Here is a 14,704-nt window from a genome sequence, read left to right on the forward strand (position 1 = left end):
GAGTTACCTCTGCTGCAGAGGATAAGTTCATTACAGTTAACTGCACCTCAGATTGCAGTCCAAATAAATGGTTCAGAGTTCAAGTAGGAGACACATCTCAACATCAACTGTTCAGAAGAGACTGCGTGAATCAGGCCTTCATGGTCAAATTGCTGCAAAGAAACCACTACTAAAGGACACCAATAAGAAGAGACTTGCATGGGCCAAGAAAAACAGAGCAATGGCCATTAGACCGGTGGAAATCTGTCCTTTGGTCTGATGAGTCCAGATTTTAGATTGTTGGTTCCAATCGCCATGTCTTTGTGAGACGCAGAGTAGGTGAACGGATGATCTCCGAATGTGTGGTTCCCACCGTGAAGCATGGAGGAGGTGGTGTGGGGGTGCTTTGCTGGTGACACTGTCTGTGATTTCTTTAAAATTCAAGGCACACTTAACCAGCATGGCCACTACAGCGATACACCATCCCATCTGGTTTGGGCTTAGTGTGACTATAATTTGTTTTTCAACAGGACAATGACCCAACAGACCTTCAGGCTGTGTAAGGGCTATTTGATCAAGGAGAGTGGTGGAGCGCTGTGTCAGATGATCTGGCCTCCACAATCACCCGACTTCAACCCAATTGAGATGGTTTGGAATGAGTTGGACCGCAGAGTGAAGGAAAAGCAGCGAACAAGTGCTCAGCATATGTGGGAACTCCTTTAAGAATGTTGGAAAAGCATTCCTCATGAAGCTGGTTGTGAGAATGCCAAGTGTGCAAAGCTGTCATCAAGGCAAAGGGTGACTACTTTAAAGAATCTAAAATCTAAAATATATTTTGATTTGTTGAACACTTTTTGGGTTACTACATGATTCCATGTGTTATTTCATAGTTTTGATGTATTCACTATTATTCTACAATGTAAAAAATAGTCAAAATAAAGAAAAACCATTGAATGAGTAAGTGTGTCTAAACGTTTTACTGGTACTGTATATACTGTACATATGCAATACACAACAACCAAATCCTTTCCATTTTATTAAACAAAAATATTAAAACATAGAAAAAACTAAACACAAAATCAACACTGACACAAAACAAAAAAACAGTGCAGTCCACAAAAAAACTAAATAATAATTTGTAATGTATCAAGTGAATTCTCTAACAAATTAACCTGTGCTATAACTGACCTCTGTATGGACTAATACCCATTCACCATACTGAGGTGAGCTATACTTGCATGGTTAGTGGTTACCCAGCCACCATAGTTGCTGAAAATGTACTGCATGGTCGGGGTCGGCTGGATAGTGTGAATAGGGACTAACTGGGTGTGTTTGAGAGCAGCACACAGCGCATGATCAGATCAGACAGACACAAATAGTGGGTACGTTCGAGGGCATATTGATTGTAGTCAGCCCGCCCCGATTATAAGATCTCACAATGCCTGGAGAAGTGTTTTTTAACACCTCAGAAACCACATTGATATGATATTTCAATCTTTTAAATGCACTGTTCTGGCAATTCGCTTCTTTAAAGGCTAGAAGGAATAAGTAAAGTCAATATTCTGAGATGTGCAGCGTGACTGCAACAAAGACGACCTGGAACGTGTCCAGTGCAATGTTAACATGTGCTGTGGTCGGGCAAGTCCATCTCCCTTTCTCCCGAGTAGGAGCCGAGGGCCTCCCAGAGTACCTGGGTCTCCTCACAGTGGTGGTGGCCCCTCCAGTGCTCCATCACCTCCTCTTTACTGTCCAGGACCTGGCTGCACAGCACACAGTTAAACACCAATCCCTGCCTCAGGACCCCACTCCCTCCCCGGGCTGAGGGGCCGGTCGGCTCCCCCTCTCCATCATCCTCCGGTCCCCCCTGGTGGTGGGAGAGGATATGACGCTTCAGCTTGGAGAAGGAGAAGAACTCTTCATCACAGCTCCCACACCGGACTAGGTTCCTCTTCTCATTGAGCTGGCGCCAGTAGTGGGCGGCATGTTTCACCAGCTCTTCCTCTGCCTCCCGGCCCCCCCGCAGTGACCTTCCCACCCCCCCAGCCCAGTCCTGCAGGCACACCTGGACCTCCTCCCCATGCACATAGAGCAGGTGTAGCTTCATGTCGGCGAAGGTGGGGGTGATGGCCTGACAGCGGCTACACTTGATCTGGAGCTCCACCGGGTCCTCACGCTCCTCCTGGCCCTGCTCGTCCCCCAGGTCTGGAGACATGGCCCTGGAGACACGAACAACATGGAGACATATGATGGGAGGAAGACCTGGTGTTTTATGAAAAGTGAAGGGCCAGAATGTTCTATTTTGATGTGCTGAGAAGCTAACAATATTCTAAGACAGGTATTCCCAAACTGGGTTATTTCTCTTTTCAAACAGTCCATTTATATTTTCCAACAGGGCTATACATTTGGGCGAGTTTTTTTTCTCCTCACCTGAGTAGCCGTTGGCTCGAAAATTGATAAATGGTTAAAAAAGTAAGGCCCGCGTCCATAGAGACACATACCAGCTCTACTGGTAGTACTGCTACTATCAGTAGTACTACACCTGCACCTTTTTTATTTCACCTTTATTTAACCAGGTAGGCAAGTTGAGAACAAGTTCTCATTTACAATTGTGACCTGGCCAAGATAAAGCAAAGCAGTTCGACACATACAACAGCACAGAGTTACACATGGACTAAAACAAACATACAGTCAATAATACAGTAGAAAAATAAGTCTATATACAATGTGAGCAAATGAGGTGAGATAAGGGAGGTAAAGGCAAAAAAAAGGCCATGGTGGCGAAGTAAATACAATATAGCAAGTAAAACACTGGAATGGTAGATTTGCAGTGGAAGTGGAATGCAGTGGAATGTGCAAAGTAGAAATAGAAATAATGGTGTGCAAAGGAGCAAAATAAATAAATACAGTAGGGGAAGAGGTAGTTGTTTGGGCTAAATTATAGATGGGCTATGTACAGGTGCAGTAATCTGTGAGCTGCTCTGACAGCTGGTGCTTAAAGCTAGTGAGGGAGATAAGTGTTTCCAGTTTCAGAGATTTTTGTAGTTCATTCCAATCATTGGCAGCAGAGAACTGGAAGGAGAGGCGGCCAAAGGAGGAATTTGCTTTGGGGGTGACCAGAGAGATATACCTGCTGGAGCGTGTGCTACAGGTGGGTGCTGCTATGGTGACCAGCGAGCTGAGATAAGGGGGGACGTTACCTAGCAGGTTCTTGTAGATGACCTGGAGCCAGTGGGTTTGGCGACAAGTATGAAGCGAGGGCCAGCCAACGAGAGCATACAGGTCGCAGTGGTGGGTAGAATATGGGGCTTTGGTGACAAAACGGATGGCACTGTGATAGACTGCATCCAATTTATTGAGTAGGGTATTGGAGGCTATTTTGTAAATGACATCGCCGAAGTCGAGGATCGGTAGGATGGTCAGTTTTACGAGGGTATGTTTGGCAGCATAAGTGAAGGATGCTTTGTTGTGAAATAGGAAGCCAATTCTAGATTTGACTTTGGATTGGAGATGTTTGATGTGAGTCTGGAAGGAGAGTTTACAGTCTAACCAGACACCTAGGTATTTGTAGTTGTCCACATATTCTAAGTCAGAACCGTCCAGAGTAGTGATGCTGGACGGGCGGGCAGGTGCAGGCAGCGATCGGTTGAAGAGCATGCATTTAGTTTTACTTGTATTTAAGAGCAGTTGGAGGCCACGGAAGGAGAGTTGTATGGCATTGAAGCTCGTCTGGAGGGTTGTTAACACAGTGTCCAAAGAAGGGCCAGAAGTATACAGAATGGTGTCGTCTGCGTAGAGGTGGATCAGAGACTCACCAGCAGCAAGAGCGACATCATTGATATATACAGAGAAGAGAGTTGGCCCAAGAATTGAACCGTGTGGCACCCCCATAGAGACTGCCAGAGGCCCGGACAACAGGCCCTCCGATTTGACACACTGAACTCTATCTGAGAAGTAGTTGGTGAACCAGGTGAGGCAATCATTTGAGAAACCAAGGCTATCGAGTCTGCCGATGAGGATGTGGTGATTGACAGAGTCGAAAGCTTTGGCCAGGTCAATGAATACGGCTGCACAGTATTGTTTCTTATCGATGGCGGTTAAGATATCTTTTAGGACCTTGAGCGTGGCTGAGGTGCACCCATGACCAGCTCTGAAACCAGATTGCATAGCGGAGAAGGTGCGGTGGGATTCGAAATGGTCAGTAATCTGTTTGTTGACTTGGCTTTCAAAGACCTTAGAAAGGCAGGGTAGGATAGATATAGGTCTGTAGCAGTTTGGGTCAAGAGTGCCCCACCCCCCTTTGAAGAGGGAGGTTGAACAGGCTAGTAATAGGGGTTGCAACAATTTCGGCAGATAATTTTAGAAAGAAAGGGTCCAGATTGTCTAGCCCGGCTGATTTGTAGGGGTCCAGATTTTGCACCTGTCGACGACACTAGTTGTTCTGCTTCCATGAGCACATCCAATGCTAGCATCAGTAATTCTACATTTGTTGTTAGCCCAGCATGGACACTGACAGTTGTGAATCTGATGCATCCGAAGAGCTACTGCCCCCTTACCCGGGAAAGCACCGAACAACAGAGAGGGACGTTGGACCATTGAAGAGTTTTTTCTCGTCTGAATGATCTGAATCTAGGACTACAGGGACTCTACACAACTATATTCAATATGCGGGACAAAACTGAGGTTATGAATAATAAGTTGGAGATCTTCTCTGTCTGCATTAACAAGACACAGGTCTTTCCATCATTGTATGATTTTTGTGTGCAAATGAACAAGCTTACGGACAATGTCAAATGTGATATAGCGAAGCACCTGAGTGAGTTTGGTGCACAATTACGCAGGTACTTCCCTGAAACGGATAACACAAATAACTGGATTCGTTATCCCTTTCATGCCCTGCCTCCAGTCCACTTACCGATATCAATTTCGAAGAGAGCCTCATCGAAATTGCAACAAGCGGTTCTGTGAAAATGTAATTTAAATCAGAATCCACAGCCAGATTTATGGATTGGGTTGCGCTCAGAGTATCCTGCCCTGGCAAATCGTGCTGTTCAGACACTGATGCCCTTTGCTACCACATACCTACAGTTGAAGTCGGAAGTTTACATACACCTTAGCCAAATACATTTAAACTTAGTTTCTCACAATTCCTGACATTTAATCAGAGTAAAAATTCCCTGTTTTAGGTCAGTTAGGATCACCACTTTATTTTAAGAATGTTATATGTCAGAATAATAGTAGAGAATTATTTATTTCAGCTTTTATTTCTTTCATCACATTCCCAGTGGGTCAGAAGTTTACATACACTCAATTAGTATTTGGTAGCATTGCCTTTAAATTGTTTAACTTGGGTCAAACATTTTGGGTAGCCTTCCACAACCTTCCCACAATAAGTTGAGTGAATTTTGGCCCATTCCTCCTGACACAGCTGGTGTAACCGAGTCAGGTTTGTAGGCCTCCTTGACCTTTTCAGTTCTGCCCACAAATTTTCTAAAGGATTGAGGTCAAGGCTTTGTGTTGGCCACTCCAATACCTTGACTTTGTTGTCCTTTAACCATTTTGTCACAACTTTGGAAGTATGCTTGGGGTCATTGCCCATTTGGAAGACCCATATGCAACAAAAGCTTTAACTTCCTGACTGATGTCTTGAGATATTGCTTCAATATATCCACATACTTTCCCTACCTCATGATGCCATATATTTTTTGAAGTGCACCAGTCCCTCCTGCAGCAAAACACCCCCACAACATGATGCTGCCACCCCTGTGGTTCACGGTTGGGATGATGTTCTTCGGCTTGCAAGCGCCCCCCCTTTTTCCTCCAAACATAACGATGGTCATTATGGCCAAACGGTTCTATTTTTGTTTCATCAGACCAGAGGACATTTCTCCAAAAAGTACGATCTTTGTCCCCATGTGCAGTTGCAAACCGTAGTCTGGCTTTTTTATGGCGGTTTTGGAGCATTGGCTTCTTCCTTGATGAGCGGCCTTTCAGGTTGTCGATATAGGACTTGTTTTACTGTGGATATAGATACCTTTGTACCGGTTTCCTCCAACATCTTCACAAGGTCCTTTGCTGTTGTTCTGGGATTGATTTGCACTTTTCACACCAAAGTACGTTCATCTCTAGGAGACAGAACACGTCTCCTTCCTGATCGGTATGATGGCTGCGTGGTCCCATGGTGTTTATACTTGCGTACTATTGTTTGTACAAATGAACGTGGTACCTTCAGGCGTTTGAAAATTGCTCCCAAGGAAGAACCAGACTTGTGGATATCTACACATTTTTTTCTGAGGACTTGGCTGATTTCTTTTGATTTTCAAAGCAAAGAGGCACTGGGTTTGAAGGAAGGCCTTGAAATACATCCACAGGTATACCTCCAATTGACTCAAATTATGTTAATTATCTCATTGCTTTAGATCAGAAGCTTCTAAAGCAATGACATTTTCTGGACTTTTCCAAGATATTTAAAGTCACCAACTTAGTGTATGTAAACTTCTGACCCACTGGAATTGTGATACAGTGAATTATAAGTGAAATAATCTGTCTGTAAACAATTGTTGGAAAAATTACTTGTGTCATGCACAAAGTAGATGTCCTAACCGACTTGCCAAAACTATAGTTTGTTAACAAGAAATCTGTGGAGTGGTTGAAAAACGAGTTTTAATGACTTCAACCTAAGTGTATGTAAACTTCCGACTTCAACTGTATGTGAGAGTGGATTCTCGGTCCTCACTAGCATGAAAACGAAATACAGGCACAGACTGTGTGTGGAAAATTATTTAAGACTGAGACTCTCCAATACAACCCAACATTGCAGAGTTATGTGCATCTTTCCAAGCACACCCTTCTCATTAACCTGTGGTGAGTTATTCACAATTTTCGATGAACAAATAAAGTTTTATATGTAAGATGGCTAAATAAAGAGCAAAATGATTGATTATTATAATATTATTATTTGTGCCCTGGTCTTATAAAAGCTCTTTGTCACTTCCCACGAGCCGGGTTGTGACAAAAACTCAATCATTCTTGTTATAAATGTAATAAATGTATCGTATAGTGTGTGTGTGGCAGGCTTACAATGATGGCAAAAAACAACATTTGAGAGTGCGCTGACCCTGGTGCTAGAGGGAGTATGCAGCTAGAGGTTGAATGTTTGAAGAGGTACGGGACTACACAAAGTTTGGGAGCCACTGTTCTAAGACATTCAATGGTCACAGTGAATAAACGTCAAGAGTCCTATTGATGAGATAAATATACCAGTATTATTAAGATATTCTGCTGATTATTCCCTATCGGAATTTGGCCTCCAAGTACCCTCTCTAAGGCCAGAGGTCACCATAAAGCAGGTCTTAGTAACTGAGATCTGGGCCCTTGAGACACAAAATAAAAAAAAATCGGCCATGGGTGTCCATAAGCAATTAAGACATTTCAAATGTATAGTCTATTCAACCTCTAGGTCCCAGCCTTGATTGAATGTTTTGACTCAAGACAGGGAAGGATGAGACAACCAACAGATAAGGAGTATTTAGGTTTGCTCTCCCCGCTGGAGGGGGTGAGATTTTCTGCGAACCTCTTAGAGGAACATGTCTGTCTACATCTGTCTACATCTGTTAAAGTTCTATTACGTTGTTCAACTTATTTTCTGCATCTAGCATTTCTCCACACGTTGACTGGTTTTCAATTCCTAACAGTATGTAGGTACTGTTAATAATGCTGAATATGGGCCTCCCGGGTGGCGCAGTGGTCTAGAGCACTGCATCGCAGTGCTAGCTGCGCCACCAGAGTCTCTGGGTTCGCGCCCAGGCTCTGTCGCAGCCGGCCGCGACCGGGAGGTCCGTGGGGCGACGCACAATTGGCTTAGCGTCGTCCGGGTTAGGGAGGGTTTGGCCGGTAGGGATATCCTTGTCTCATCGCGCTCCAGCGACTCCTGTGGCGGGCCGGGCGCAGTGCGCGCTAACCGAGGGGGGCGGGTGCACGGTGTTTCCTCTCCGACACATTGGTGCGGCTGGCTTCCGGGTTGGAGGCGCGCTGTGTTAAGAAGCAGTGCGGCTTGGTTGGGTTGTGCTTCGGAGGACGCATGGCTTTCGACCTTCATCTCTCCCGAGCCCGTACGGGAGTTGTAGCGATGAGACAAGATAGTAATTACTAGCGATTGGATACCACGAAAATTGGGGAGAAAAGGGGATAAAATTTAAAAAAAAAATAATAATAATAATAATAATAATGCTGAATATTTAGGTACCCACCCCTCCACAGGCACGTCGTCTTCATGCTGGCTGACGGACGGCTCCACGGTCAGGATGACCTTATGCACCTCCCGCAAATGGCCGAAGTACACACCCACGTAGCCAAACGCCTTCTCACAGAAGTCACAGCGAAGCGTCCGCCGTGGTCTCCCGTCAGAGTGATGCAGCTTCATGTGGGTGCTGAGGGAGCCAGAGTGAGCATAGGCCTTATGACACACAGGACACAAGTAAGGCCTGCTGTTGGTGTGGCTGTTCATATGGCTCTGGAGGTGGTGTTTGAACTGGAAGCAGCGGCTGCAGGTAGGGCAGCGGTGGAGGGGCTGGCTACTGCCCAGGTAGACCCTCTGAGAAGGGCCCCCTTTCAGGTATAGCGGGGTAGAGGCTGGCTGGGGCTGGGCAGGACTGGGCTCCAGGACCTCGGCAGAGAACTGATGCCCCACGAGGAGCTCTGAATCCAGGCTGTCAGAGGAGGTGAGGGAGGGCAGGCTGACCAGCTGGGGTACAGTCTCCATCAGCAGCATGTGGTGAGGCTTGGGTCTGATGCTGCGGTACTTCTTAGAGATGTCCACCTCCCTCTGCTGTTTAGACAGCGGGGAGGAGATGACGGCTGAGAGAGAAGGCTTCTCTGGCACCCTCCTCCGAAAGAACGACAAGGACCTCTTTTTCCTCGCCTCAAAGGCCAGAATGTCCTCCATTGTCTTCCTCTTCCTCCCCCTCTTCTTGCCTGACGGTTTCTGGATCTGTAGCGTTCCCAGCAGCGACAGGGTGCCTGTGGTCTTGGCCTGAGGCTGACTCTGCAGCAGGGAGTTTGGCATGTGGTTCTGACATAGGGCCTCAGCAGTCTCCGGGGTCTTGGACTGGGGATCAGAGGGATAAGGGGAGAGGTCAGGCTGGCTAGGGAAAGCCTTCTTGGGGGACATGGCATTGAGGTTGAGTTTGGCGGTGGGTATGAGGGTGCTTTTCATCTTGGAGTAGGGCAGGATGGGCAGCTTGCCCTTGGGTGGGGAGGAGATGATCTGGACAGCTTTGCTGAAGATGGCTGGAGAGAGGACAGTGATGCTGCTACTAGCTGGCTGTGGATGGGGCTGTTGGGCTACAGGCTTGGGTTGGCACGACCTGATAGCAACCTTACCGCTGCTCTCATCCTGTGATGGTTCGACCGGGGAACTTTTAGTAATGCCACCAGATGGGTAGTGGAGGTTCTGCAGCATGCTGGTGACAGGGCCGGGGGCGTGGGCAGGAGTGGACCGGTGGTCGGGGGTGGTGTCCACCACTGATATTCGCTCCAGAGGAGAGCCAGTGTAGAGCATGGCGTTGTCTGGGAGCAGGGCTGTGAGGGCAGAGAGCTCAGAGGAGGCTGAGGAGTCGATCAGTATGACCTGTTCTGATGGCTCCTCCTTGGGCTCAGCCAATGACAACTTCTTCTTTACGGCTGCTATTGACCGATGGTCCCGGGTTGTCAAGGCAACCTTGGCGGGTGTCCTCACCCCCCTGGTGCTGCCACCGGTGGGCGTGGCTGATTTGACCTTCTCCGGGGTGTTCTTGGTCCTCATTGGCTGGAACCTGGGGATGGGCAGCTTCAGGTTCTTCTGGATTGGCTGTTGCTGCTGCTGTTGTTGCTGCGGCGACTGAGGGGATACGGAAGGCGGCAGGGCCACCAGAGAGAAGGTACCCTCCTGCCCTGCCACCTGCATCAGGGCATAGTTCTGGGCCGGGACCAGGATAGACTTGGGGCTGACGGCTGTGGAGGCTGCCTCCGGGAGGGCAGAGGGGTGCTGGCAGGACAGGATGGCGGCTGGGGAGGGAACCACCGCTGCTGGGGCCTTGGGGGCGATGCTTCTAAACTGGAGGCTCTTCATCATCTGGCCTGGCATGGAGGTCTAGACCTAGACCTGTCTCAGTCTGTCAATACAACAACAGTCAAGTTAGAGAAGTATTCCCCAACATAACATTGTAGCATTTTTGGTCACAGTCCCCAATTATTATGTTCTCAGCAGGAGGGTTGACCTTAGTGTTGTTAATGGGGTCGTTACACAGCGGTTCATAGTCTAGATGAGACACAGGCTGCAATCCCAAATGGCACTCTATTCCCTATATGGTCCACTACTTTTGACCAGGCTCCATAGGGCTCTGGTCAAAAGTAGTGCACTATTTAAGGAATAGGGTGCTATTGATATACATCCTGAGTTGAGAGACAGACAGAGGTAGGCAGACGTTGTCACTTACACAAACATGTCTAAGGCTTCCACAATAACTATTATCCTGTGGTTCCACCTGCACACTGACACCCCCCCCCCCACACACACACACACACACACACAATCTACCCCCAGGAACAGATGGAGTGCCCCCTTTGATTTGGGCCCAGCGTGCAGCCTGGTTACCATTGTGGCTCGGCGGGGTGCTCCCTGTACCCCCCACCACCCTCCCTGTAGCCCCCCCGCACTTCCTGGACGGATCAGTCAGTAGAGTGTGAAAGCTGCCCTAGGGCAAGACAGGCAGGAGCTTTACCACCACATTAAGAGGGGTTACTCTGTGTGTGTGTGTGTGTGTGTGTGTGTGTGTGTGTGTGTGATATTCACTCCTCATTCTCTCCTGACCAGCATTAGTAAGGCCTGGCTGTGGGGCTAAAACAGCCTTACTGACAAAGCCCCCCATTCTCAGACGCTAATGTCCCATACTGGGTAATGATATTTCACAGTACAACACCAGGGATTATGATTTTAAAGTAGGCTTGTAATTCTGGACGTCGAAGATAAAAATCCCAAGAAAGGGTTGAACAAGCTTTAAGTGGTGTCCAGGTAAATGGTTAATACTATTTAATAAAAGGTGAATGAACTTTATCTGAGGTTTTTGACATCTGTACTGTAGTTCCATTTCAGTAAAACAAATATCCACATACCTGCTTAAAAAAAAAGATCTACAGCGGAATGTTTCGACTGGACGTGATTGTAAACTAATGATTTTGACAGGAGTTGAATTTCCCCCAGAAAATGTATCCAACTTTCAATACCAGCCTTACCGTGGGTTAATGTGTCCAAGTTCTGTGCAACATACCAGCCACATTCAGATTAACCACCAGGCTCTAGATTTAAATAAAAAGGGAAACATTTCACAGTATCATTTCTCTCACGTAACCTACACCCAACCATTCTATCCACTTTCAAAGGACATGGGCTGAACCAAAGGTTGCTTTCATTTCAAAAGAGGGAAACAAGAAAAAAAGAGTCAAAAGCACATTGTTCAACACCTGGAAGTGTTTCTGAGTGAGAGCAGAATATGTATACAGTGTCCACACAGCACCTTAACTCCATGCAACTGAAAATATTCCCTCTCTGTTTGGATAGTCGATTCCAATTCAACTGTGAGTTTGGCTGTTGGGCCGGGCGTTCAGTAGAGTAGTGCGGTGGGATATCAAGGATGCTCCCAGGACATGAAGGGGGTACAAATGGTGTCTGTGTGTGTGTGTTCGTGTGAGAGTGATTTTGACAGTGGCAGGCTAACCTTCCTCCCATCAACTCTGAGTTTACAGTTGAACCCCAAGAGAAAGAAAGGGAATAAAGGGAGGGAGTGTATAAAGGGGGGCACGATATAGACTCACCCCTTTACTTTCCCCCATTCCCTCTCCCTCAGTTTGGCACAAAGCAAAGATGTCTGTTGACACCAAGCCTACCCCCCACAGAAAGGAGAGTGGGGCCTCACACCTTCCCTCCCGAAAACTCCTTATAGAACTATGAAAGCTATGCTGCCGAGACGAAGCAGAGCAACCAACCACAGGCAGCGTGTGGGCCTGCTGTCTGCTTGAATCAGACTGATGACTTCTCACAGGAAAGATTGTTCTCACTCAGTCTTGCGACCCAAAGACAACGATGAGATGGAATGGAGAATGAGGGAGAATAAAATGAGTAGACACTAACTGTTCAGTATTCTGAGTTGATCAGAATTGATAGCAGTGTTACACCACTTCAGCTGCTGTGTTATAACTGAGGAGTAGCTGCAGCTACGCTCCTAGAGTGCGTGCCAAATGACACCCTATATAGTGCACTACTTTTGACCAGAGTCCTATGGACCAAGGGGCCAGGGTTCTGGTCTAGAAGCACGGTTTCGACCGCTTCTACAGTCTTGCTTCGGTACTGCAGTTTAACTGACGCCCGGTCCAGAAAGACTATTTCCATAGACGGCCACATGGAGAAGTCAAATTAGAAAATTCCTAATAAGACACTTTAGTCATCATCTTTGTGCACAAAACATCCATTGAATTATTCAAAGAATTGTCGCTGAGGACAATTTCCCCCCCATCACTCACAGCCGAAGATAACATTTTAAATTCATCCAATGTCTACCATGTTTTTGGATGGCGTGACGACGTCGTCGCTGCTCCCTGTGTGCACTGAGTGCTAGTGCGCAAGTGAAGTCGGGCCGTGTAAACCGGATGCAACCCGGATATAGACGGTGCATGAAATCGGCGTATGCAAACGCGAGTAGATTCAACGGTCGGACATCTTGGACGCAGTCGCCAGTTCTTTTGTACCTCAGTGCTATGGACCCTAGTCAAAAGTAGTGCACTATATAAGGAATAGGGTGCCATTTGAGACACAGCCCTAGTCTCCAGAGGATGTGTGTGCTGCTTTAAGAAAACCCATCAGATGACCTTCCAGACCAGGCCCAGGGCTGCCACAGGAAGTACACTGGTGGGACAGACAGACAGGAGGACTGGAGTGGTGTTGATGAAGACTATAGCCTCAGGCTAGCTACATCCTGTTGTCCAGTCAGTGTGTGTTTAAACCACAAATTCAAGATCCAAATCTAAATACAAGAACTGCCTCCTTCCATCTCTCCCCTCTGCCTTCTATGTCTTGCTTGCACCCTGTTCCTCGCCCCCCTCAATAACTACCTCTCTCTTCTGTCCATCATGTATCTCTCCCTCATTTCTTCTCCTCCTCTGCCTTTCTTCAGGCCCCCCTCTCTCTCCTTCTGTTTCCCTCTCTCTCTCGTATAGGGATTCTCCTCAGTGTGCGTCCCTATCTGCAGAATGAGGATGCCAAAAACCCTCCCTCCTCCCCCCATTAGCTACATGTCGACCTGCCCTGGGGGGAGGGGCCTCACTGTTGAGGTCCCCAGTGTCAATCACTTTATAGCGACGCAGATGATGATGAGAAAGAAAGAGAGAGCAAGCAAGAAAGAAATGGAAAAAAAGGAGAAAAACAGAGGGAGAGAGAGAGAAAGATAGTGAATAGGAAGTAAACCCCTGTAACAAATCGTCCTCTCTCTCAGTTCATGGTATGGGGTATTAGTATGGTGGTGTAGTGGTGAATTGGGGGTAGTGTATTGTGAATTAGGGGGTGGTGTAGTGGTGAATCGGGGGTAGTGTATTGTGAATTAGGGGGTGGTGATATAGTAGTGCATTAGGTGGGTCTCCCCTGCACACCTGCGTCGGATGATAATGACATGAGCACAGCATTGAGCAGCAGCAGACATAAACACGGGGTCGGGCCCAGAGGCAAGCTGGTGGGATTAACTGGAGCGAGAAAGCAGGAGGAGTTTTACCAACATGAATCCCACCCCACAGATTTCTGACTGCTCCTCCCAACATGGACTCATATCAGACAGCTTCGTTGTTGTTGTTTCTGCTGTTGTCATTCCTTTGGAGGGCATTTTGATTACGTGAGCACACATACAAGGATGAGATCAATGTTAATACAGGGCAGGTTAGCAACATGAGTATGAGCAGGGGCTCTTAACATAAAACAAATTTGCCAGCAATCCATTTATTTGTATCTGATAATGTGTTTATACTGTATGAATTAACCTCAATATACTACTTTTGTATTTAACAAGCTTTCTACATCAGCATCATATTCCTTGTCTTTCCCTGTAGAGACGTCTCTACCCAAGTCTCAAAGGGAACATGAGGTCACAAATGGAGACACTTAATCTAGTGCAAGGCTTCAAAATCTACCAGGGTTCAGGGGTCAGGGATGGGCTGAGGACAGATGGACAGGGCTTCCCTGGCAGTAGAAGAATATATAAAGAGTGAGAGAGACAGACAGATAAACAGAAAGCGAGACAGAAATACCAGGAAACCGTGGCTATGTCGTCCGGGCCAGACCTTCCCAGGGTTACCCAGATAAGTAGGTAAGGCTGAGAGGTGAAAGGTCAGGCCTGGTGTTTATGTTAACAGCCAGGTCGCCAGGGTTACGGTAGGGCCAAGGCAGTGCTCTAGTCGGACCGGTTCACTTGACGTATCCATCCGCGTGGAATGGAATGTGCTGAGGAGGCCGGATGGATCAGATGGATGGTGGATGGATAAGGCCCAGCGGTCAATTGGTCATGTAAGCATGGTTGTGCTGCAGACAGATAGACAGAGGCTGAGTCCCCAATGAGCTCCAAATGAGCCCTGGTCAAAAGTTTTGCAATATATAGGGAATAGGGTGTCGTCGGAGACACAGCCAGACAGGGAGAGCAGCCAGTCGCCCAAA

At 47.2% G+C, this 14,704-nt stretch overlaps 1 protein-coding gene across 3 annotated transcripts in view; it reads right to left on the reverse strand.

Annotated features, from left to right (window-relative positions):
- Positions 1–996: 996 nt before the first annotated feature.
- Positions 997–14,704, reverse strand: part of LOC120027586 (zinc finger protein 438-like) — a 91,697-nt gene continuing 77,989 nt past the window's right edge. The window contains exons 4-7 of one of the 3 annotated variants that reach the window (XM_038972569.1): positions 14,302–14,572; positions 11,248–11,310; positions 8,226–10,127; positions 997–2,195 (exon numbers count right to left, since the gene is read on the reverse strand). In XM_038972569.1, coding sequence (XP_038828497.1) covers positions 1,598–2,195; positions 8,226–10,099 — 2,472 coding nt within the window. In that variant the 5' untranslated portion in view covers positions 10,100–10,127; positions 11,248–11,310; positions 14,302–14,572 and the 3' untranslated portion in view covers positions 997–1,597. Of the gene's footprint in view, positions 2,196–8,225; positions 10,128–11,247; positions 14,573–14,704 lie in introns of all 3 variants that reach the window. The other 2 variants (XM_038972568.1, XM_038972567.1) reach the window with 2 other exon arrangements.

Source organism: Salvelinus namaycush, chromosome 33 (genome assembly GCF_016432855.1).
Source record: "Salvelinus namaycush isolate Seneca chromosome 33, SaNama_1.0, whole genome shotgun sequence".
Lineage (NCBI taxonomy): Eukaryota > Metazoa > Chordata > Actinopteri > Salmoniformes > Salmonidae > Salvelinus > Salvelinus namaycush.